Source organism: Zalophus californianus, chromosome 1 (genome assembly GCF_009762305.2).
Source record: "Zalophus californianus isolate mZalCal1 chromosome 1, mZalCal1.pri.v2, whole genome shotgun sequence".
NCBI lineage: Eukaryota > Metazoa > Chordata > Mammalia > Carnivora > Otariidae > Zalophus > Zalophus californianus.
The window spans coordinates 2,582,023-2,599,968 of record NC_045595.1 but is presented as its reverse complement, the minus strand read 5'-3'; the positions used below and the strand labels follow the sequence as shown (position 1 = coordinate 2,599,968).

The window sequence follows — 17,946 nt, the reverse complement described above, 5'->3', positions numbered from 1 at the left end:
CAGGAGAATTGAAGTCGTGTCCTCATAAACATTTTTACACGGATGTTCAGACAGTTATTCACAATAACCAAAAAGTACGAACAACCCGGGTGTCTATAACGGATGGTTGGGTGGACAAAAGGCGGTATATCCGTGTCGTGGCATGTCGCGTGGCGGGAGAAAGGAGTGATGCGCTGAACGCTCTGCCGCGTGGATGAACCTGGCAAACACGATGCCCCGTGACAGAGGCCGGACACAAAAGGCCGTTGTGTTGTACTGTATTTCCCCGCTTATTTGAAATGTCCACAATGTCCGGGCAAATCTGTAAAGACAGAGAGTAAGTTGGTGGCTGCCGGGAGGTTGGGGGTGAGGGAGGAAAAGGCATAGGGAGTGACTGCTAGGCACTTTCTTGCTGGGGTGATGGAGTGTTCTAAAATTGATGTCATGATGGTTGCATAGCTCTGAACACACTAAAACCCAGTGAATTATACCCTTTGAGTGGATTTTAGAGTATGTAAATTGTATCTCAGTAAAAACGGTCATAAAAAAAAAAATCCAGTCTGCCTGGAGCTGAAGCATGGAGAGTAATAAAAGAAGGAAAGATGGGGTGAGGGATTAGAGTCTCAAACACAGTCGATCAGGGACATTTGGGCAAAGGTTTGAAGGAAAAGAATATACCATGGAATGATACATGTTATGCAGTGCACCTTTATCTGATTTCAGTGAGCTCCGGAAAGCACCATAGGATCTAGAGCAGTGTCATCTGATAGACACAGAACACGAGCCACCATAAGTAATTTTAAATTTTCTTGTAGCCACACTTATAAAATACCAAGAAACCACTGTAATTAATTTGTTGAATTAACACGTCAAAAATATTTACATTTCAATGTTTTATCAAAATCAATTATCAATGAGATATTTGCTGTTCCTTTCCTCTTAATGTCTTAAAACCCAGTGTGTATCTGCTTACGGCCCATCTCTGTATGGGGGCTAATTTTCATTGGAAATACTTGATCTCTATAATTTATAAAATTGACAGTGGGACAAGTAGATTCACGTACCGCAGGTTTTCCAAGCATGCTTAAAACGTTTCCAATAACTGAATCAAATATCATCTTTTTCCACCTCTATTTAAATTAAATTTTAAAAATTAGGGGCGCCTGGGTGGCTCAATCATTAAGCATCTGCCTTCCGCTCAGGTCATGATCCCAGGGTCCTGGGATCGAGCCCCGCATCTGGCTCCCTGCTCGGCGGGAAGCCTGCTTCTCCCTCTCCCACTCCCCCTGCTTGTGTTCCCTCTCTCGCTGTGTCTCTCTCTGTCAAATTTTTAAAAATCTTAAAAAATATATAAAAATAAAAATAATCGATTCTGTAGCTACACTGGCCACTTTTTTTTTTTAAGATTTTTTTTTAAGATTTTTTTTTTTTTTTAATTTGACAGAGACACAGCGAGAGAGGGAACCCAAGCAGGGGGAGTGGGAGAGGGAGAAGCAGGCTTCCCGCCGAGCAGGGAGCCAGATGCGGGGCTCGATCCCAGGACCCTGGGATCATGACCTGAGCGGAAGGCAGACACTTAACGACTGAGCCACCCAGAAGCTCCCATGTCGATTTTTCAAAAGAAAAAAAATGCATGAAAATATTACTGATTTATGTGCTGAGGTTTTTGGCATCCCCTTCAATTTGGGGCTCACCTGCGACACCGCTTAACAAACACTTTCCTCTCTCTGGTTCCACTTATTTATTTTTATTTATTTTAGACAGTGCATGCACAAGCAAGGGGAGGGGCAGAGGGAGAAGCAGGCTCCCCACTGAGCAGGGAGCCCGATGTGGGACTCGATTCCAGGACCCCAGGATCATGACCTGAGCCAAAGGCAGACACTTAACCAACTGAGCCATCCAGGCGCTCCCAATTTTTTTTTTTTTTTAAGCAGAGGTTCCTATTTTTGACAAACTAGAAGTCCAGAGGGGTGACAGAGCCTGGCAAACATTCTGTAAGTCGCTCCTGAGGTCTGTCCTGGGCAGTGAGAAGAGGCAGAGCAGGAGCCCAGATGAATTCTCTCACTCAGCCTGGCTTGGGGCAGGGGCCAGGCCGACCCCCAGCCTGACATCGGAAGTATAACAAAGGGCTATGGGTTTCATTGCATCCCCGAAAAAGGCATCCCCCAGTACCTGGGGATGGACCCTTATTTGGAAATAGGGTCTCTACAGTCAGCAAGTTAGGACGAGGTTATACCAGAGTAGGGGTGGGCCCCGCATCCAGTGGGCAGTGTGCTTATAAGAGGGGAATCTGGACACAGACAGAGAAAGAGGGGAAGGCCATGTGGGGACGAGGCAGACACTGGAGAGAGGTGTCCACAAGCCAAGGAAGGCGGAGGATTGCCGGCAACACCAGAAGCTGGAGGAGACAGGGAGGATCCTTCTCCAGAGGGCTTAGAGGGAGCAGGGTGCTGCTGACACTTTGAGCTTGGACTTGCTCAGGTGTAAAAGAGCCGCAGAACGAAAGGCGTGATGTCTGCGTTTAGCACAGATGTCTGTCCTCCTATCAGTCTGTCGCAGGTCTGTAGGTTCAAGATTCCAAGTTTCCTGACGTATACAGGTCTTGCTTTTGGGTGTGGCTTCCCATATCTGCTTCCTGCACCCTTGGGTCTATCTCCTTACCCCCAGCACATCCTGGGGGCCAATCATACCTGGCACTCTGCCTGGAAGCCTTCCAGAGTCACCACAGTGCCTGGCCCCTGGGGAGGTCCTGCGTGAGTATTAGCCTGAGCCACAAAACACGGTCGAGATGGTGTCCTTGCTGGCCAGTCAAGGTTACCGCAAAGTCAATCCAGAGTCAGCTCTCGAACACATAGGAAGACAATAAAAAAATAATATCAGGGAGCGCCTGGCTGGCTCAGTCGGTAGAGCAGGTGACCCTTGAGCTCGGTGTTGTGAGTTCAAGCCCCACGTTGGGTGTGGAGATCACTTAAAAAAAAAAAAAGGACGTCAGCTCCAGGAGACCAGAGACTATCTCGTTCTATGCCCTCTGTGCCCGGGACCGCCTGCCACGCAGTAGGTGTTCAATAAATATTTGTGAAATGAACACCTGAATGTTTAAACCAATAGTTGGTCTGTTAAGTGACTTCTTTGTTATGCATGGCATTTTTATGTTTTTAATTGCCCACATTTATTTTTTTTTAATTTTATCTTCTTGAGAGAAAGCACATGCGCACATGAAGGGCGGGGGAGGGGCAGATGGAGAGGGAGAAGCAGACTCTCTGCTGAACAGGGAGCCAGACACTGGGCTCAATTTCTGGACTCCGAGACCATGACCCGAGCCAAAGGCAGACACTCGACCGACTGAGCCACCCAGGCGCCCCGCGCACATCTCTTATGAGAGCTGGTACGTCAAATCAATTGCTGTCTGTCCTCCCTTAAGAACGGGAACATCCGGCCACGCAGGTGCACCTGCCTCAGTGCCTTATGCTTTCTGCCTGGCCCAGGAAGCAAGAGAAAGCCAAGAGGAGAACCGGAGTGGCCAGGCGAATTTTGTCCCCGGGTAAAGCAGCTGCCTTGTGCAGGCTGTTTCCTCCCTCTGAAGGGGCCACTGTCACCGTCCCGAACAAATGTCAAAGTAAATACCACGGCAAAACATTCCAAGTAGCACAGGGAGGTATAAGATTGAAAGTACTTTGGGTAAATGTTTGGATATTTTTTTTAAAAGTCACCCATGTGTAATTTACATACATAACTCCATTGATGCAAATGAGATTGCACGGGCCGGCTTCGCCTGCTTCGAGTTTTGGAGGTCAATCTTGGACTGCTTTCCTGTAACACAGGAAGGTCTTCCCATCCTTCTGAGGGTCTGATTGTTAGTGTATAAATGCACCACTGTTTAAGCAGTGCCCCTGCGGACAGGCATCCCTCAAATATTTACCTGGCATGTCTCGGTGCTAGGGATCCACTTAGCGATGTGCGGGAGCCCGTGAGTACTGACTACAGAAGTCATGGTCAGCAACTGCACGAGTGGACCATGGTGGGAAGATTTATTTACTTATTTTAAGATTTTATTTATTTGACAGAGCATGAGCGGTGGGGAGCAGCAGAGGGAGAAGCAGACTCCCCGCTGAACAGGGACCCCGATGTGGGGCTCCATCCCAGGACCCTGGGATCATGACCTGAGCCGAAGGCAGCTGCTTAATGACTGAGCCACCCAGGCGCCCCATTGTGGGAAGATTTAAACTATGGGAACTGGCAGACACTACGGACTAGGGCTTTATTTTTATTTTCCAGATTGCTCCTTTACCACCACACCGCTGTCATGTCATGGACAACAAAGCAGACAAAACCCCTGCTCACATGGTGCTTATTCTAGTGGAGAAAACAGGCAATAAACGAATTAAGTGTGCAGGAAACTATAGATGCTATGGAGAAAAAGAAAGCAGGAAACAGGATAAAGGAACATGAGGAGGTCATGATGTCAATGCCAAGCGCTCTGGCAAGCCTCGGCGAGGAGGTGGTGTTTGAGCAAAGGAGCAAATGTTTCATTGAGGGAGTAAACATACCGGGAAGGAAAAAGGTTCCAGGTAAACAGCGCATGCAAAAGTCCTGGGGCAGGATTGGGCCTGACCTGTTGGAAGAACATTGAGGAGGCCTGATTGGCTGGAGCAGAATGGGCGACAGAGAGGGGCAGGGCAGGGGCGGGTCGTGCAGGGCCTTGTGGGCCTTGGGGAGGACTTGGGCTTTTCCCCCAGGGAGGGAGGGACCTGGCTCCGGTGCTCACCCGCGCCCTCCGGTGGCCGCTGCGGGGAGGACGGACTGCGGGGAAGGGAGGTGGGGGCCGGGGGCGGGGCAGAGGGGATTGGGCAGGTCCAGGCAGGCGATGGTGGTGGCTGGGGGCAAATAAGCGATCTGGATTTTAAACTGATTCAAACGCGATGTTTTTAGGCTGAGCCCCTGGAATGATAGTTCCCACTTCCTGTGGGAGGAGCAGCTTTGGGCGGTAACGTGAGGGATCCTAAGAACACACTATGTTTGGGACGCCTCACCAGTATCTAAGCGGAGACGTAACGGGGCAGCCGGACCCCGAGTCTGGAGCTCAGCGGAGGCCCAAGCTGGAGACAGGACTGTGGGCATCGTCCTGCCATAGACGGGGGGCGGGGGGAGAGTGGACGAGGCTGCCGGGAGGGGAGCGGCTGGGGAGGGAAGAGGCCCGAGGACCCAGCCTGGGCACCGGGGGAGCGGTGAGAGGTGGGAGGGGAGCCGGGTCCCTGAGGAGTTCCCAGGAGAAGGAGGGGGCCGGGCCAGGGAGACACCGCCCGAGGGGAGGGGGACAGACTAGGGCAGGTCTGGGAACAGGAGGGCAGAGCCTGGCGGGTGCCGGTAGGAGGGAAAAGGCGAGCCGAGGGAGGCAGTCGGGGTTTGGCTCTTCCTGGGGCTCTTGCTGGAGAGAGAAGCACAAAGTGGGCAGGAGACAGGACCTGGGGATGCTGTGAGGTCAGGAAGGCTTGTTTTTAAGGAATTCCCACGGTCTCTGCTGCTGGGGACAGGTGACTCCGAGGAGAGCAGGGAGGGTGGCTGGTGGGCCAGTGGACGAGGTGCCCGTGACGCTGAGGTAATAGGGAATGTGTGTCCCGGGCCCCAGGCCCCCGCCCCTTCTAAAAGTCTGTAACTTCCTGGGGAGCCTGGTGGCTCAGCTGGTTGGGCGACCGACTCTTGGTTTCAGCTCAGGTCGTGATCTCGGGGTGGGATGGAGCCCTGCGTCAGGCTACGCACCTAGCACGGAGCCTGACTGGGACTCTCTAAGAACTCCTAAGAACACACTATGTTTGGGACGCCTCCCCCCGCTCTCTCTCTAAAATAATACATCTTAACCAAGTAAAATTTAAAAAGCCTGTAACTTCCTGAGAGGCAAGGGCCAGAGGAAAAGGAAGGCCTTCCCACCACACTTGGGCTCACCAACAAGGCCTGGGACTGCGGGCTCACAGGTGGCTTCAGGATGGGGCTGGGGGCTGAGGAAGGAGGGACTTTCAGCCACACCCTCGGCCCTGGGGGAGAATCACCGTTGGCCACCTATTGAACCAACCTGGCCTGCACACGGAGGCTCCACAAAATCCCTAACCAAGGGACTCAGAAAGCTCCAGGGCGGGTGAACGCATCCCTGTGGCAGAGGGGTTGTGCCCCAAACTCCACAGGAAGAAGCCCCTGCACCCGGGACCCCTCATCCAGTCACTCGTGACATCCTTTGTAAGAAACGGGCAAGTCAAGTGCTTTCCTGAGCTCTGGGAGCTATGCGAGCAAACCATTACCAGAGAGGAGGGGACCCCAGGGGGTCTGTGTGAACTCGGGCGGTGAGCATCAAAACTGAATCGAACTGTAGGATGCCCACGGAGAGATGACTTGCTTAGGGTGGAGACCTCGCGTGCCTGGCGTCAGAAGGGCCAGGAGGAGAAGGCTTCAGCGTGGCAGAACCAGCTCACAGTCACAGCACCCAAGGACCCCCACTCTGGGCACCGATGCCCTCATGTGACCGGTCAGGGATGTTGTGGGCCGGCAGACAGCAGCAGGTGGAATGTGTCCCACGTGAGATTGGGTGCTATGGTTATGCCTATTTTATGGTCGTAAAACAGGGTGTTGAAGGCTGCACGCGGAGAATGAGGCGGGTCGCTGGGACGGGAACCCATAGCCTGGGCTCCTAGCCATACCACTAAACCCCAATAGGGACTGGGTGAGAATGAGGGTGTGGGGAATCCAGGCTGGGAGTGGGCTGGCTGGAGATGAAACCAGGGCATGGGCCTGGAGCTCTTCAAACACCCCGGCCCCCTCCCTGAGATGTTCCTTGAGAGCAGCCCTGCAGAGCCCACAACATACTCTGAGAGTCATGGCTTGGCAAAAATAATTTAATAGTCCATTTGGACCCCAGGGTCTGCTTGTCCCTCCCCAGCCCCCAAGCCTCTAACAACCCTCCCACCCAGCCTAGTCCGGGGCTAGGGAGTCGGAGGCCCCAGGGGCAGCCCTTGGGAGCCCCAGCCCCTGGCTAGGCCCAAGGGGCTTGGGTTTGCCCACAGCGCCTTTCCGGGCGCCCCTGGTTCAAGAGGCAGGGTCAAGGCAACCCCAACTTCCCTGAGCATAGCCCTGGCCTGCACCCTTAGACCCCCGTTCCCGTGCCAACATCCCACCCCCGTGACCAGAAACCCAGGTGCTGCAGCCCTGCGCCAGGCCCCCCGTGGGGGACACAGGACACCTCAGCCTGGCCCTGGGGGAGTCAGGATGCAAAAGCAGCCAGATCAGGCCAAGCAGACAGCCCTGGGGGGACGGGGAAGCCAGACCCAATCCGCACAAGCTCGGTTTATACGCAGCTCATGCCGAGTCCTGCAGGGCAGGCAGGCGGGCAGGCGGCTCTAGGAGGGGGGCGCGCGTAGCTGCTCCAGCCCATCGGCGTACTGGAAGGCCAGCCCGGTCTCGTGCTCATACATGTCCAGGGCCACCTCACAGCTCTCCCGCACCACGCGCTCGGGGTCGGCCGCATGGGCCCGCAGGGCGGCCAGGCAGGCGGGCCGGGCGATGGCTCCCAGGGCCTCAGCGCACTCGTGCCGCACCATGGGGTTCTCGGCCCGCTGGGCCAGGGTCGCTGCCAGCTGGGGCACGGCCGCCTCGTGCTGCAGCTGGCCCAGGACGTAGCCGATCTCGTGGCGGAAGAGGGCGCTGCCACAGTGCAGGCCTGCGGGCAGGAGGGCAAGGGTGGTCACTGGCTGGGCGGTGCCATCGGGGCAGGCGGGGAACTCGGGGCTGAGTGCCGGAGCACAGGAAGGAGCAGGTGGAAAGGGGGCTCCCCGTTTCCAGGGCACCCCGCCCCAGCCCCGGGGGTCAGTGCTGCTCAAAGGGAGGGACCTGCAGCCAGAGGGGCAGGAGAAGCTGGAGCATGGGCTGGTAATGAGCTCCCCGCCAACAGGCACTGGGAACACAGCGCTGCCCTCTGCAAGGCCAGACGGGGCAGGTGTGGCCTTCCCGGGCCCAGGGTCTCCTTCCAGCTGTGCCCACCTCTCCTTGGGCCTCTGTGTTACGCTATCGCTTGTTTAATGAGGGGACAGTCATGAGCACCCTCCCCCCGGGACTCCACAGACAGGTCACGCTTTACACTGATGGGGAGCCCCCGCTGGGAGGGGCGGGATGACTGCCCAAGACCAGAGGCCCTTGAGGCCGAGCCAGGGCTCGAGGCCACCTGCCTGACTGCAGCCCCTGCTCCCAAGCACCAGCCAGCCCCGCTGTGCTCCTGCCCGGCACCACCTGGGACTCCCACCCTGTGGCCCAGGGTCCAGGCGATGACCAGGCATCTCCCTGCCAGACAGGCAGTTCTGGGAGTGCAGAGAGGGCTCCAAACCCTCTGCGGGCACGCCCCGGGCACAGGGGTGCAGGGGACCACGGACTGCCCGGGGAGAGGCCTGCAGAGCAGCCTGGGGAGCTGGGAGGAGAGCGACTCAAGTCACGATAACAGAAAGGGGCTAAGGGTGCCGGAGCCACACTGCCGCAGACCAGATCCCACCTCCGCTGCTCGCCAACCACTGTCTGCTCAGGCAACCCTCTGGCTTTCTGGCCTCGGCTTCCCCCCGGGGAACTGGCAGGAAGGGTGCCCGCCCACCTCTTGTAAAGCCGGGGAGGAAGTGCCGGGCGCCGGGCCCAGGACGTGCGCTCCCCGGGTCACTCTGTTGCTCCCTCTCACAGGCGCAGCTCCTGAGCCTCACCCAGGCGCCCTGACCGGGACTCCCCACCTCCCGGCCCCAACTCACCCTCGGCCAGCGCCAACGCAGCCTCTTTGCCGCCGGCATCCCGCAGGGCGAACATGGCTCGATAGCGGTCAAAGAGTGGCTGGGCTTCGTCCAGCAGGACCCCCCGCAGCCGCCCCACGTCACGCTCTTCGGCTGGGGGAGCAGGGTCCACGGACAGGTAGGGCCCGGCCACCGCCGGCTCCCCGCGGTGCTGCTGCAGCCACTCGAGCCGCTGGGCAGCCAGCTGGCACGTCTCGGCCACCTGCGGGGACAGGGGTGCCCGGGTGGCCGCTGAGCACAAGACGGTGGACACGACAGACCCCCCTCCCCACCCTCGGGGGCTCTAGTCATTCTAGACGGAGAGAAAGCGGCAGGGGCTCGTGCGAGGAGGGAGCGACAGGACGGAGGGCCGGGGCGGCTCCACACGGAGGTGATGTGGGAGCGGAGCAGAGGCCTGCAGCAGGTGCAGCAGGGAGCCGGGTGCAAGTGGCCGGTGCAGAGCCCCTCATGCGGGGCCGTGCAGAGGGCGAGGCCAGGCCTGACTGTTCAGCCCGGAGAGCTGCACTAAGAACGGGGGGTTCTGTCCTCAAGGTCATTAGGAAACACGAATGCTTTAGGTCTGAAAGAGGTTAGCAGACCTCCGTTCTGCACTCACCCCCGCTGCCGAGAGGAGGCTGGGACTGAGTTCTGGGAGGTGAGCAGCAGCAGGTGAGACACACACACGCGTCCACCCAGAAACCCGCACATGCACGCTCACGGCAGCACAGTTCAGGTGGCCAAAAAGTGGGAACACCCCAAATGTCCATCAGTGGGTGAGTGGACAAGATGTGGGCCACCACACACGGGAATATCAGCTGCAAGCAGGAGCGAGGCGCCCACACGCGCTGCCCCGGGGACGGACCCCGAGCCCACGACGCCCAGGGAGGGAACCAGACACAGGAGGCCACACGGGGTGTGAGTCCACGTGGGTGACACGTCCAGAATAGGTTCATCCACAGACGGGAAGGGGGCTTGTGGGGGCCGGGGGCTTGGGGGGGGGGTGACTGCTGATGGGGCGGGGCTTCTTTGGGGGCGACGGAATGTTCTGGAATCAGGAGATGGTCGCACACCTCTGTGGATGCTCTAGAAACACTGATGTGTACCCTTTCAAAGGGTGAACTTTATGGTACGTGAATTACATCTCCGTAAAGCTGTTCCCTGAAGAAGGAAGAAAGGCAGGCAGGGGGGAGACCTGGGAGAGGCCAGGCAGGCCGGGGCAGCGGAGGTGGACACAGTGGGGGGCTCAGCGGGATCCTGGCGCAAGGACTGGACAGGGCGGGAGGGGAGAGGCAAGGCGCGTCGGCCAGGCAGGGTTTAGTGTGGGAGCCAGTTTGGTTTTGCCGAACGGGGCCATGGCCTGGGACCACCCTGGCTGCTGCCCTCTCTCCCAGGACCCTGGCCAAGCGGTCGCCCTGGCAACCAGACACAGGGGGAGGCTGGTCCAGGTGGGGGCGGGAGGAAGGGATCAGGCCACGGCACCTCGATGACAGGGTCGTTGGAGTACTGCTTCAGGACTTCCAGGACGTCTGGGTTCCCGATGGCCCCCAGGGCCTCGCCTGAGAAGAACCACACAGACAGCTCACGGTTGGTTAAGAAACGTCGCGGATACCGCGGGGGGTGGGGGGTACAACCAGCAACACCACCTCCTTTGTGCTCCCCCCCACCCCTGCCACGGCTCTGCTTGTATCTGTGACCCGTGGATTGGAGCTGGAGCGTGAAACTGGGCTGGGACCCCCCACTCCCACCCCTGGGCCCATGCCCCCTGTGCTCGTGGTCTAGGTGGGGAGACACTGACAAGCACGTCATGACAACTCTGAGACATCGGTTAACATGGAGCCCCAAGAACACCCGGGTGAGTAGAGCTCGTCGGGGTGAGCCCCAGAGGAGGTTTTACGCGGCAGTGTGAGAGAGGAAGGTCAGCAGAGCAAGGCGGGGCTTGGTGGGGGAGCCTGACCGTCTCCCTGTAGGTCCCCATGAGCCCCCATGGGCCCATACTGGCACGGAGTGGGAAGAGACCCACGGCCAGCAAACACTTACGCCACACTCAATCCCTCCCCTGCTTTGCAAGTGGGTGGAACACGCTGCTGCCCACAATCAAGAGCATCCTAATGGAACTGATTCCGGGTCAGGTCTGCCCTCCTTGCCCGCAGCCGTCCAGGGCTCCCACCTCCCTCAGGGTAAAAGCCCAAGTCCTCCCTGAGGCCCCCCAGGCCCTGCCCCTTGCCCTTCCCTCCTCCCTCTCTCCCCGTCACTCCCTCTGCTCCCAGCCACAGGGGCCTCCTTGCCACTCCTCCAAGGAGCAGACAGGGTATGGTGTCAAGACGTCTGCACAGGCTGCATCCTCTGCCTGAAACACCTTTCTCCAGATAACTGCCTGCCTTCATTCAGATCTCTGTCCACTGATTAAAAAAGTAACACCTCTGACACCCTCATTCTACTCCCTGCTTTATTTCTTCCTTAGCATTTATGTGTTTCCACCATCACCCGACAAGGTGTTCTGCGATACCACACACTCAAAATAGCAGAACTCACGGGAAAGGTGAGGTTTGGAGGAGAACATTCTTGGTGAGGAGAGCTCCAACAAAAACAGTGACTGGCACACTGAGAGTTACCTGGGGCAGCCTGGGGAGAGGGGGCGGCTCAGCAGAGCTGGACACTACTTCGGGGAATAGGGGAAATGCCTAAAACGAGTAAGATGGAAACAGAGCCCTGCCCTGCCCTCATCTGCAAAGCAGCTCACTGGTTACAGAGACAGCCTCAACAGCACCGGCTTGCCACGAAACGTACTCATCTCCCTCGTTTCCAGTGTCCCTCGAGATAACAGGGCCCGGTACACAGCAGGTGCTCAATAAACACTGGCCCAGTGAATAACACGAACAAATGAAACCGATATCAGGGGCTGGCGAGCTCGCCACCTGATTTTATATTAGCAAAAGATGGTTTCTAACTTTTTATTTATTTTTTTCTTTTTAAAGATTTTATTTGTTTGACAGAGAGAGCGAGTGTGCACAAGCAGGGGGAGCTGCAGCAGGAGAGGGAGAAGCAGGCTCCCCACCGAGCAGAGAGCCCCACACGGGGCTCGATCCCAGGACCCTGGGATCATAACCTGAGCTGAAGGCAGATGCTTCACTGACTGAGCCACCCAGGTGCCCGGTTTTTATGTTTTTAAATGTCTTTTTTTTAGGGGCACTTGGCTGGCTCAGTCGGTAGAGCACGTGACTCTTGATCTTGGGGCCCTGAGTTCCAGCCCCACGTTGGGTGAAGAGATGACTTAAAAATAAAACCTTCAAAAAAACCCAACGGATGATATTTCCCGATGTGTGAAACTTAATGTAGAACTCAAATCTGAGCGCCCATAAAGTCCCACCGGCACGTGGCCATGCCTCTCTGCGGAGGGTAGTTTACCGCGGCTTTTAATCACGAGGGCAGAGTTGCGTCTTGGCAATAGGGACTGTCTGGCCCACGGGGCTGAACATTTTACCACCTGCCCTTTATAGGGAAAGCCTGCCAAGCCCTGCTAGAACACGCGGGAGGGAAAGGGGGCACGTGAGGCAGAAGGGATGGGGGGGAGTGTGTGTGGAGGTCAGACGTCCCCTCCCCCGCCACTCACCCGCCTCGTGGCGCACCATGGGCTCCTGGCGGGTGTCACGCAGCACGTCCAGCAGCACGGGAATGGCCCGGGAGTCCTGCATCTGGCCCAGGCAGTAAGCCAACTCGTGCTTGAGCAGGGCAGAGTCGTCGTCAAAGGCCCGGCTGATCCAGGTGATGGCTCCAGGACCACCGAGCCCGCGGAGGGTGAAGAGCGCCCGGAAGCGGGCCTGCAGGGGCTGCTGGGGGTCCACCAGTGTCTGCCCGATTGCCTCCACCTCCTGCTCTGTCACCATGGTGTCGCCGGCTGCCTCCTGCCCACGGGCCCAGGCCTTCCGCAGCCCCACCTGCACCGAAACCAGGGCCTCCCGGGCACAAGAACCTACAGGCAGAAAACCGAGAGCCCAGGCGAGAGGTGTTTTCCATCCACTCATGGATTTGTTCATTTACGAGTGAGGAGAAGCAGTGCGAGCAGAAAGCTGAGAGCAGCTCCTCCAGCCCCGGTCCAGCCTTCAGCTGAAGCAGCCCCGGCCGATGTCCCCACTGCGACCTCACGAGAGATCAGAGCCGGAAGCACCTAGCTACAAGGCCCAGATCCCCGGTCCACCCAAACTGTGGGACACAGCGTTCGCTGCCTTCAAAGCTGCTAAGTGTGGGGTGATTTGTTACAGGACAGGTAGTTGAGGCGCAAATCCTTTCAGCATGTAAACCGGACCCCTGCCTAGTTGTCCTATGGCACCTCATTATTCCAAACTCCCTCACAGTCCCAAAGGCTCTGTGTGACCTGCCACCCCCCCCCCCACCAGCCCTCCCCTCCTACCCCCCTACCCCTCGCTCACTCTGCTTCAGCCACACGGGCCTCCTGGCTCTTCCTCCAACACACCAGGCCCAGTCCTACCCCAGGACCTTTGCATGGGTCGTTCTCTTCCTCAGAAACACTCTTCCCCAAATGCCTCCCATGCTCACCCTCTCACTTGCTTGGGTCTCAAATGTCACCTTCTCAGGGAACCCTTCCCTGATCACAGTTGTCATTGTTACTCTTTTCCCTTGTTCTACTTTTCTTCAAAGCACTTACCACCACGAGATATATAGGACGTTTACCACTGTAGCTGCGTATGGTCGGTCTTATCTCTCATCAGAACTCTGAAGGCAGGGACCGAGTCTATCTTAGTCACCACTATACTCCCAGCAGTCCGTAAGCCTTCAGTGAAAACAGCCCTACCAGTAACAGCAGCTGACATTTACAGAGGTGCCAGGCCCCTCTGCTAAGCCCCTCACCCTCACGGACTCATTTACTTTTCCCCATAAACATATAAGATGGGCACCAGGCTTGTCACCTTTTTACAGGCGAGAAAGCAGACACACAGAGAGGTTAATAACTTGCTTACGAACAGCGTGAGGAGTTATAAATCCAGCGAGCTGGGCTCCAGAGTCAAGCTCTAAACCACAAATGCTGTGTTGAGTGGATGGACTGACACAAAATGACACAGCCTAGGCTGGGAGGTGGGGCACCATCTCTATCCTCTGGACCAATGAAGACCTGGCGGACGCTTCATAAAGCGTGCTGTGGCGTGCTGCAGTGTCAGCAGGGCTGACTGGGCTTCATGAGGGAGGTGCAGCTGCCTGAGTAGGGGTGACCACCAAGGGAGGGAGAACCAGAAACCACAGAAGCCAGGAGTGAGGGAGCTGGCAAGGTGTTAGGGGCCCTGAGCTCTGACTCTGCTACAGAGATGAGCAGTAACTTGTGTGGGCTCACACAGCAAGTCAAGGGCAAACAGGACCCAGGAGTCCTGACTCCCGGCTCTGCAGGGTCGTCCTCAAGACACCCGGAGAAGGCCCTTCATCGCCTACTCATCCCCAGAGTCCTTAAATTCCTGGGAATGAGGGGAAATCTGGCCAACAAGGCAGCTCCAGCTACGGGAGAGGAGCATGAGGAGAAAATACGCTGCTGATCTCCAGGGCAAGACTTGAACTGGGGCAAAAGTCTCTGGGCTTGGTTTCTGCATTTGGAATAAAACTATTAATAGCTCACAAGTCAGGTTTCCTTCTAGTCTCTGTTCAGATACTCAGTGTGCAGGCAGGAACTCTCTGAGCACCCGGATGTAGCCATGCAAACCCTCCGTGCCCTGCACTCCCATTGTGGCGGCTTCAGTGATCCACGCAGCATCTAACAGCACCTAGTGTCCAGTATATTTCACTGATCAGTTTCTTACTATAGAAAGTAAGGGCCGGGAGGACAGACTTCATATATATATATGTATATATATGTGTGTGTATATATATATATACACATATAAATAAAAAGAAATCTGGGGGCGCCTGAGTGGCTCAGTTAAGTTTCTGCCTTCAGCTCAGGTCTTGATCCCAGGGTCTGGGATCGAGTCCCGCATCAGGGGGGGTCCCTGCTCAGTGGGGAGCCTGTTTCTCCCTCTCCCGCTCCCCCTGCTCGTGCACGTGCATTCTCTCTCCTTCTGTCAAATAAATAAAATCTTTTTAAAAAATAAAGAGAGGGCGCCTGGGTGGCTCAGTTGGTTAAGCGACTGCCTTCGGCTCAGGTCATGATCCTGGAGTCCCGGGATCGAGTCCCGCATCGGGCTCCCTGCTCAGCGGGGAGTCTGCTTCTCCCTCTGACCCTCTTCCCTCTCGTGCTCTTTATCTCTCATTCTCTCTCTCTCAAATAAATAAATAAAATCTTTTAAAAAAATAAAAAAATAAAGAGAAATCTATTACACACACACACACACACACATACACACAGGTATCTATATTACTTTGTTCACTGCTGGGTCCCCAAAGGCCTAGCATGGGATTTGTCACCATGGCAGGAGGTGCCCAATCCGTATTTGAGCACCCACTGCACACCAACCACGATACTAAGCTCTTCATACACAGTGTAAATCCGTATTATTCCTAAAATGGGTAAAAGGGGCACGTGAACCTCACAGTTACTGCGAATAAAGGTGTGCTCATGGAGGGGCGCCTGGCTGGCTCAATCAGTGGAGCGTTCTACTCTTGATCTCAAGGTTGTTAGTTCGAGCCCCACACTGGGCGTAGAGATTACTTAAAAATAAAATCTTAAAAAAAAAAGAAGAAGAAGAAGAAGAAGAAGATGGCGTCTTCATGGAGCACCTTATACGCACTTGACAAACCAGAGCTGGTATGAAATATTCCTGCAGGGAGCCCCAAACCCACCTCTCTGTACTCAAGAGGGAGCAACCGAGCCTCCTGCAAGCCCCCGGCTCATACCTTCAACCCATTCTTCAGCGGGAAGCAGGGCAAGGGTGTGGGCGTGGGGTTGAGGGGATCAGCCCCCAACCAAAGCAGAATCTGGGAATCTGCTCACCCCTGTGAAATCCTCTTGATGAACTAGTAAGGGACCGAGAAAGAGGAGACCGGGCTCCTCGACCTCTCGCCCCCACCCGAGATCTATCTAAACCAAGAATTCCCAACAAAAACACCTCTGGTAACCAACTCTCCCCCGGAAAGGGATCTTCCCAACACGGGATTCCCTCGGGGCTGCGCGCAAGACCCCACCCGTTGGAAGAGAACCCGAAGAACCGGAAGCCTCAAGATCTGTCTACGCGGGCCCCTAAGTACTGGATCCCTCCTACCGTTGGTTCTCCCGAAACTCGAGAAAGGGATCGCCCAATATGGGACCCCCTCCCCCACACGCGCTGGCTCCCCGGGTCCCACAACCTGGGAATCCAGTTCCCGGCGACAGGGTCCCCGGAACCTGGGGAAAGGGCTCGCCGGGACGCGAAACCCCTCGGGAGGAGGCCCCTCGACCCCCGACTGACGAATCCGAGAGACGGGACCTCCCACGAGGCGTTTCCCGCCGTGCCCGCCCGCCAGGCCCGGGCCACGCACCGTGCTACCTGCAGCCGAAACGCCCAAACGAGCTCCGGGAAGACGAGGCCGCCGATGCCCCGCGCTCCCACAGCGGCCACCGGCGCCTCACCGGCCCGGACGCTCGCGGCCCTCTCTGGGGGCGGCCATCTTCTCGCCCACGTGACCGGGCCGGAAGGCACCAACGCGGCGCTGGGGGGGGTTCCAGTCACAGTGTCCGCGGCAGGAGAGAGGTCTGGAAGCACGAGTCGGCATCGGTGCCACAGCTCACATTCACGCAGAAGATGGGGTCTAAGGACGTCCCTCAGGGAAGGGAAGGGCAACGTCCACTCTTTCCGCGGAAGACATTCTCTCCGGCTTCCCCACCCAGTTCGATAAGTGGAAATGGTTTGCGCCGAGGCTGGCCGGAGCCGGGGTCCGGGTAGCGACGGAGCAGGCGCCGTGCTCCTGGGGCGTGGTCAAGTCCGGGGGCGTGGCCAATGGCGTCAGGGGGCTGGACTCGAGCTGGGGAAGGGAGGGGTCTAAGTCCTTTCTTCAGACCCGATCGAGTCGTTGACGCGTCGTTCCCTTAACACATAGTCGATGGGGGCCGAGGACAAGACAACCTGCGATCCTTGCCCTCGAAAACCTCACAGCCTGGTTGCCTGAGGGAGACAGACAGGAAATAAATAAGTAAAATACGTGATAGCTGGTGACACCGGTTAAGCAGTATAGTTCAAGGGCGGTGCGAAGTCCTAGGAGGAGTGGGCAGAGGCTCAGGTGGTGACGTCCGAGCAAACACCTGGCAGGTACGGGAAGGAGCCGCGGGGATGGTTGCGGGCGAGCCGCCCAGACACAAGAAGGACTTGGGTTTACTCTGACGCAGGGAGAAGCCTGAAGTGTTCTAACCAGGGAAACACACATGAGAAGTGTTTTACCTTTGGAATGTGGAGAGTTGGTTGCAACGGTATCTGTAAAGGCAAGGAAAAAAATATTGGAAAAAACGGTGACGTGCAGCCCCTCTTCTGCCTCCGGGGGGTTCCAGCCCCCCTTATCTTTCACCCGGACCACCGCAGTCCCTTTCAGCCTGCCTTCCTGGCGGCTGTCCTCCCCGCAGCGGCCACCAGAGGCCACCTGTGGGCAACTGAGCCAGGCCCCGCCCTCCTCTGCCCACAGCCCTCCAGGGCTCCCACCTCCCTCAGGGTGAAAGATCAAATTCTCCCCTGACCCCCAAGGGGTAGGGGGGGCGCCCTCCCTATCCTTCCCTCCTCCCTATCACCTCGTTCCTCACTCTGCTCCAGGTACACAGGCCTCCTTGCTCTTCTCCAACACGCCAGGCCCGGTCCTTCCCCAGGGCCTTTGCACGTGCTGTGCCCTCTGTCTGGACTGCGCTTCCCCCCTGGTACTCCCGTACCTGCTTCTCTTCCTCCTCTGGGTCTGCTCACATGCATCTTCATATGGCCTTGGCTACCCTATTTTAAGCTTTAACTCCCCTCTTAGTAGTCCCAACCATGGTACCTCCACCCCAATACCGCTCTTTTTTTTCTTTTTAGATTTTATTTATTTATGTTAGAGAGAAAGAGAGTGCGCGTGCACATACCTGCACACACACATGCGTAAGAGGGAGAGAGGGAGAGGGAGAGAAGTAGACTCCCTGCTGAGCACAGAACCCGACTTCAGACTCTATCTACCCCACGACCCGTGATCATGACCTGAGCTGGAATCAAGAGTCAGATGCTCAACCGACTGAGCCACCCCAATGCCACCC

General features: G+C 56.8%; 1 protein-coding gene and 1 long non-coding RNA gene across 3 annotated transcripts; one reads left to right on the top strand and one right to left on the bottom strand.

Moving 5' to 3' along the window:
- The first annotated feature begins 3,230 nt into the window (after positions 1–3,230).
- Positions 3,231–8,797, top strand: LOC113918556. The gene is made up of 3 exons (XR_003518607.1): positions 3,231–3,364; positions 4,255–4,547; positions 8,683–8,797. It is a non-coding gene; the product is annotated as an uncharacterized LOC113918556 (long non-coding RNA).
- Positions 6,847–16,585, bottom strand: DOHH (deoxyhypusine hydroxylase). Of its 2 annotated transcripts, none has more exons than XM_027587096.2 (5): positions 16,229–16,585; positions 12,376–12,735; positions 10,245–10,321; positions 8,748–8,988; positions 6,847–7,681 (listed from the first exon to the last, which is right to left on the bottom strand). In XM_027587096.2, exons 2-5 carry the CDS (start codon positions 12,647–12,649, stop codon positions 7,362–7,364), a joined length of 912 nt encoding a protein of 303 aa, XP_027442897.1. In that variant the 5' UTR covers positions 12,650–12,735; positions 16,229–16,585; the 3' UTR covers positions 6,847–7,361. The 2 variants fall into 2 exon arrangements, with proteins under 2 accessions (XP_027442897.1, XP_027442896.1); XM_027587095.2 differs by having other exon boundaries at positions 16,221–16,583.
- Between the last annotated feature and the right edge of the window lie 1,361 nt (positions 16,586–17,946).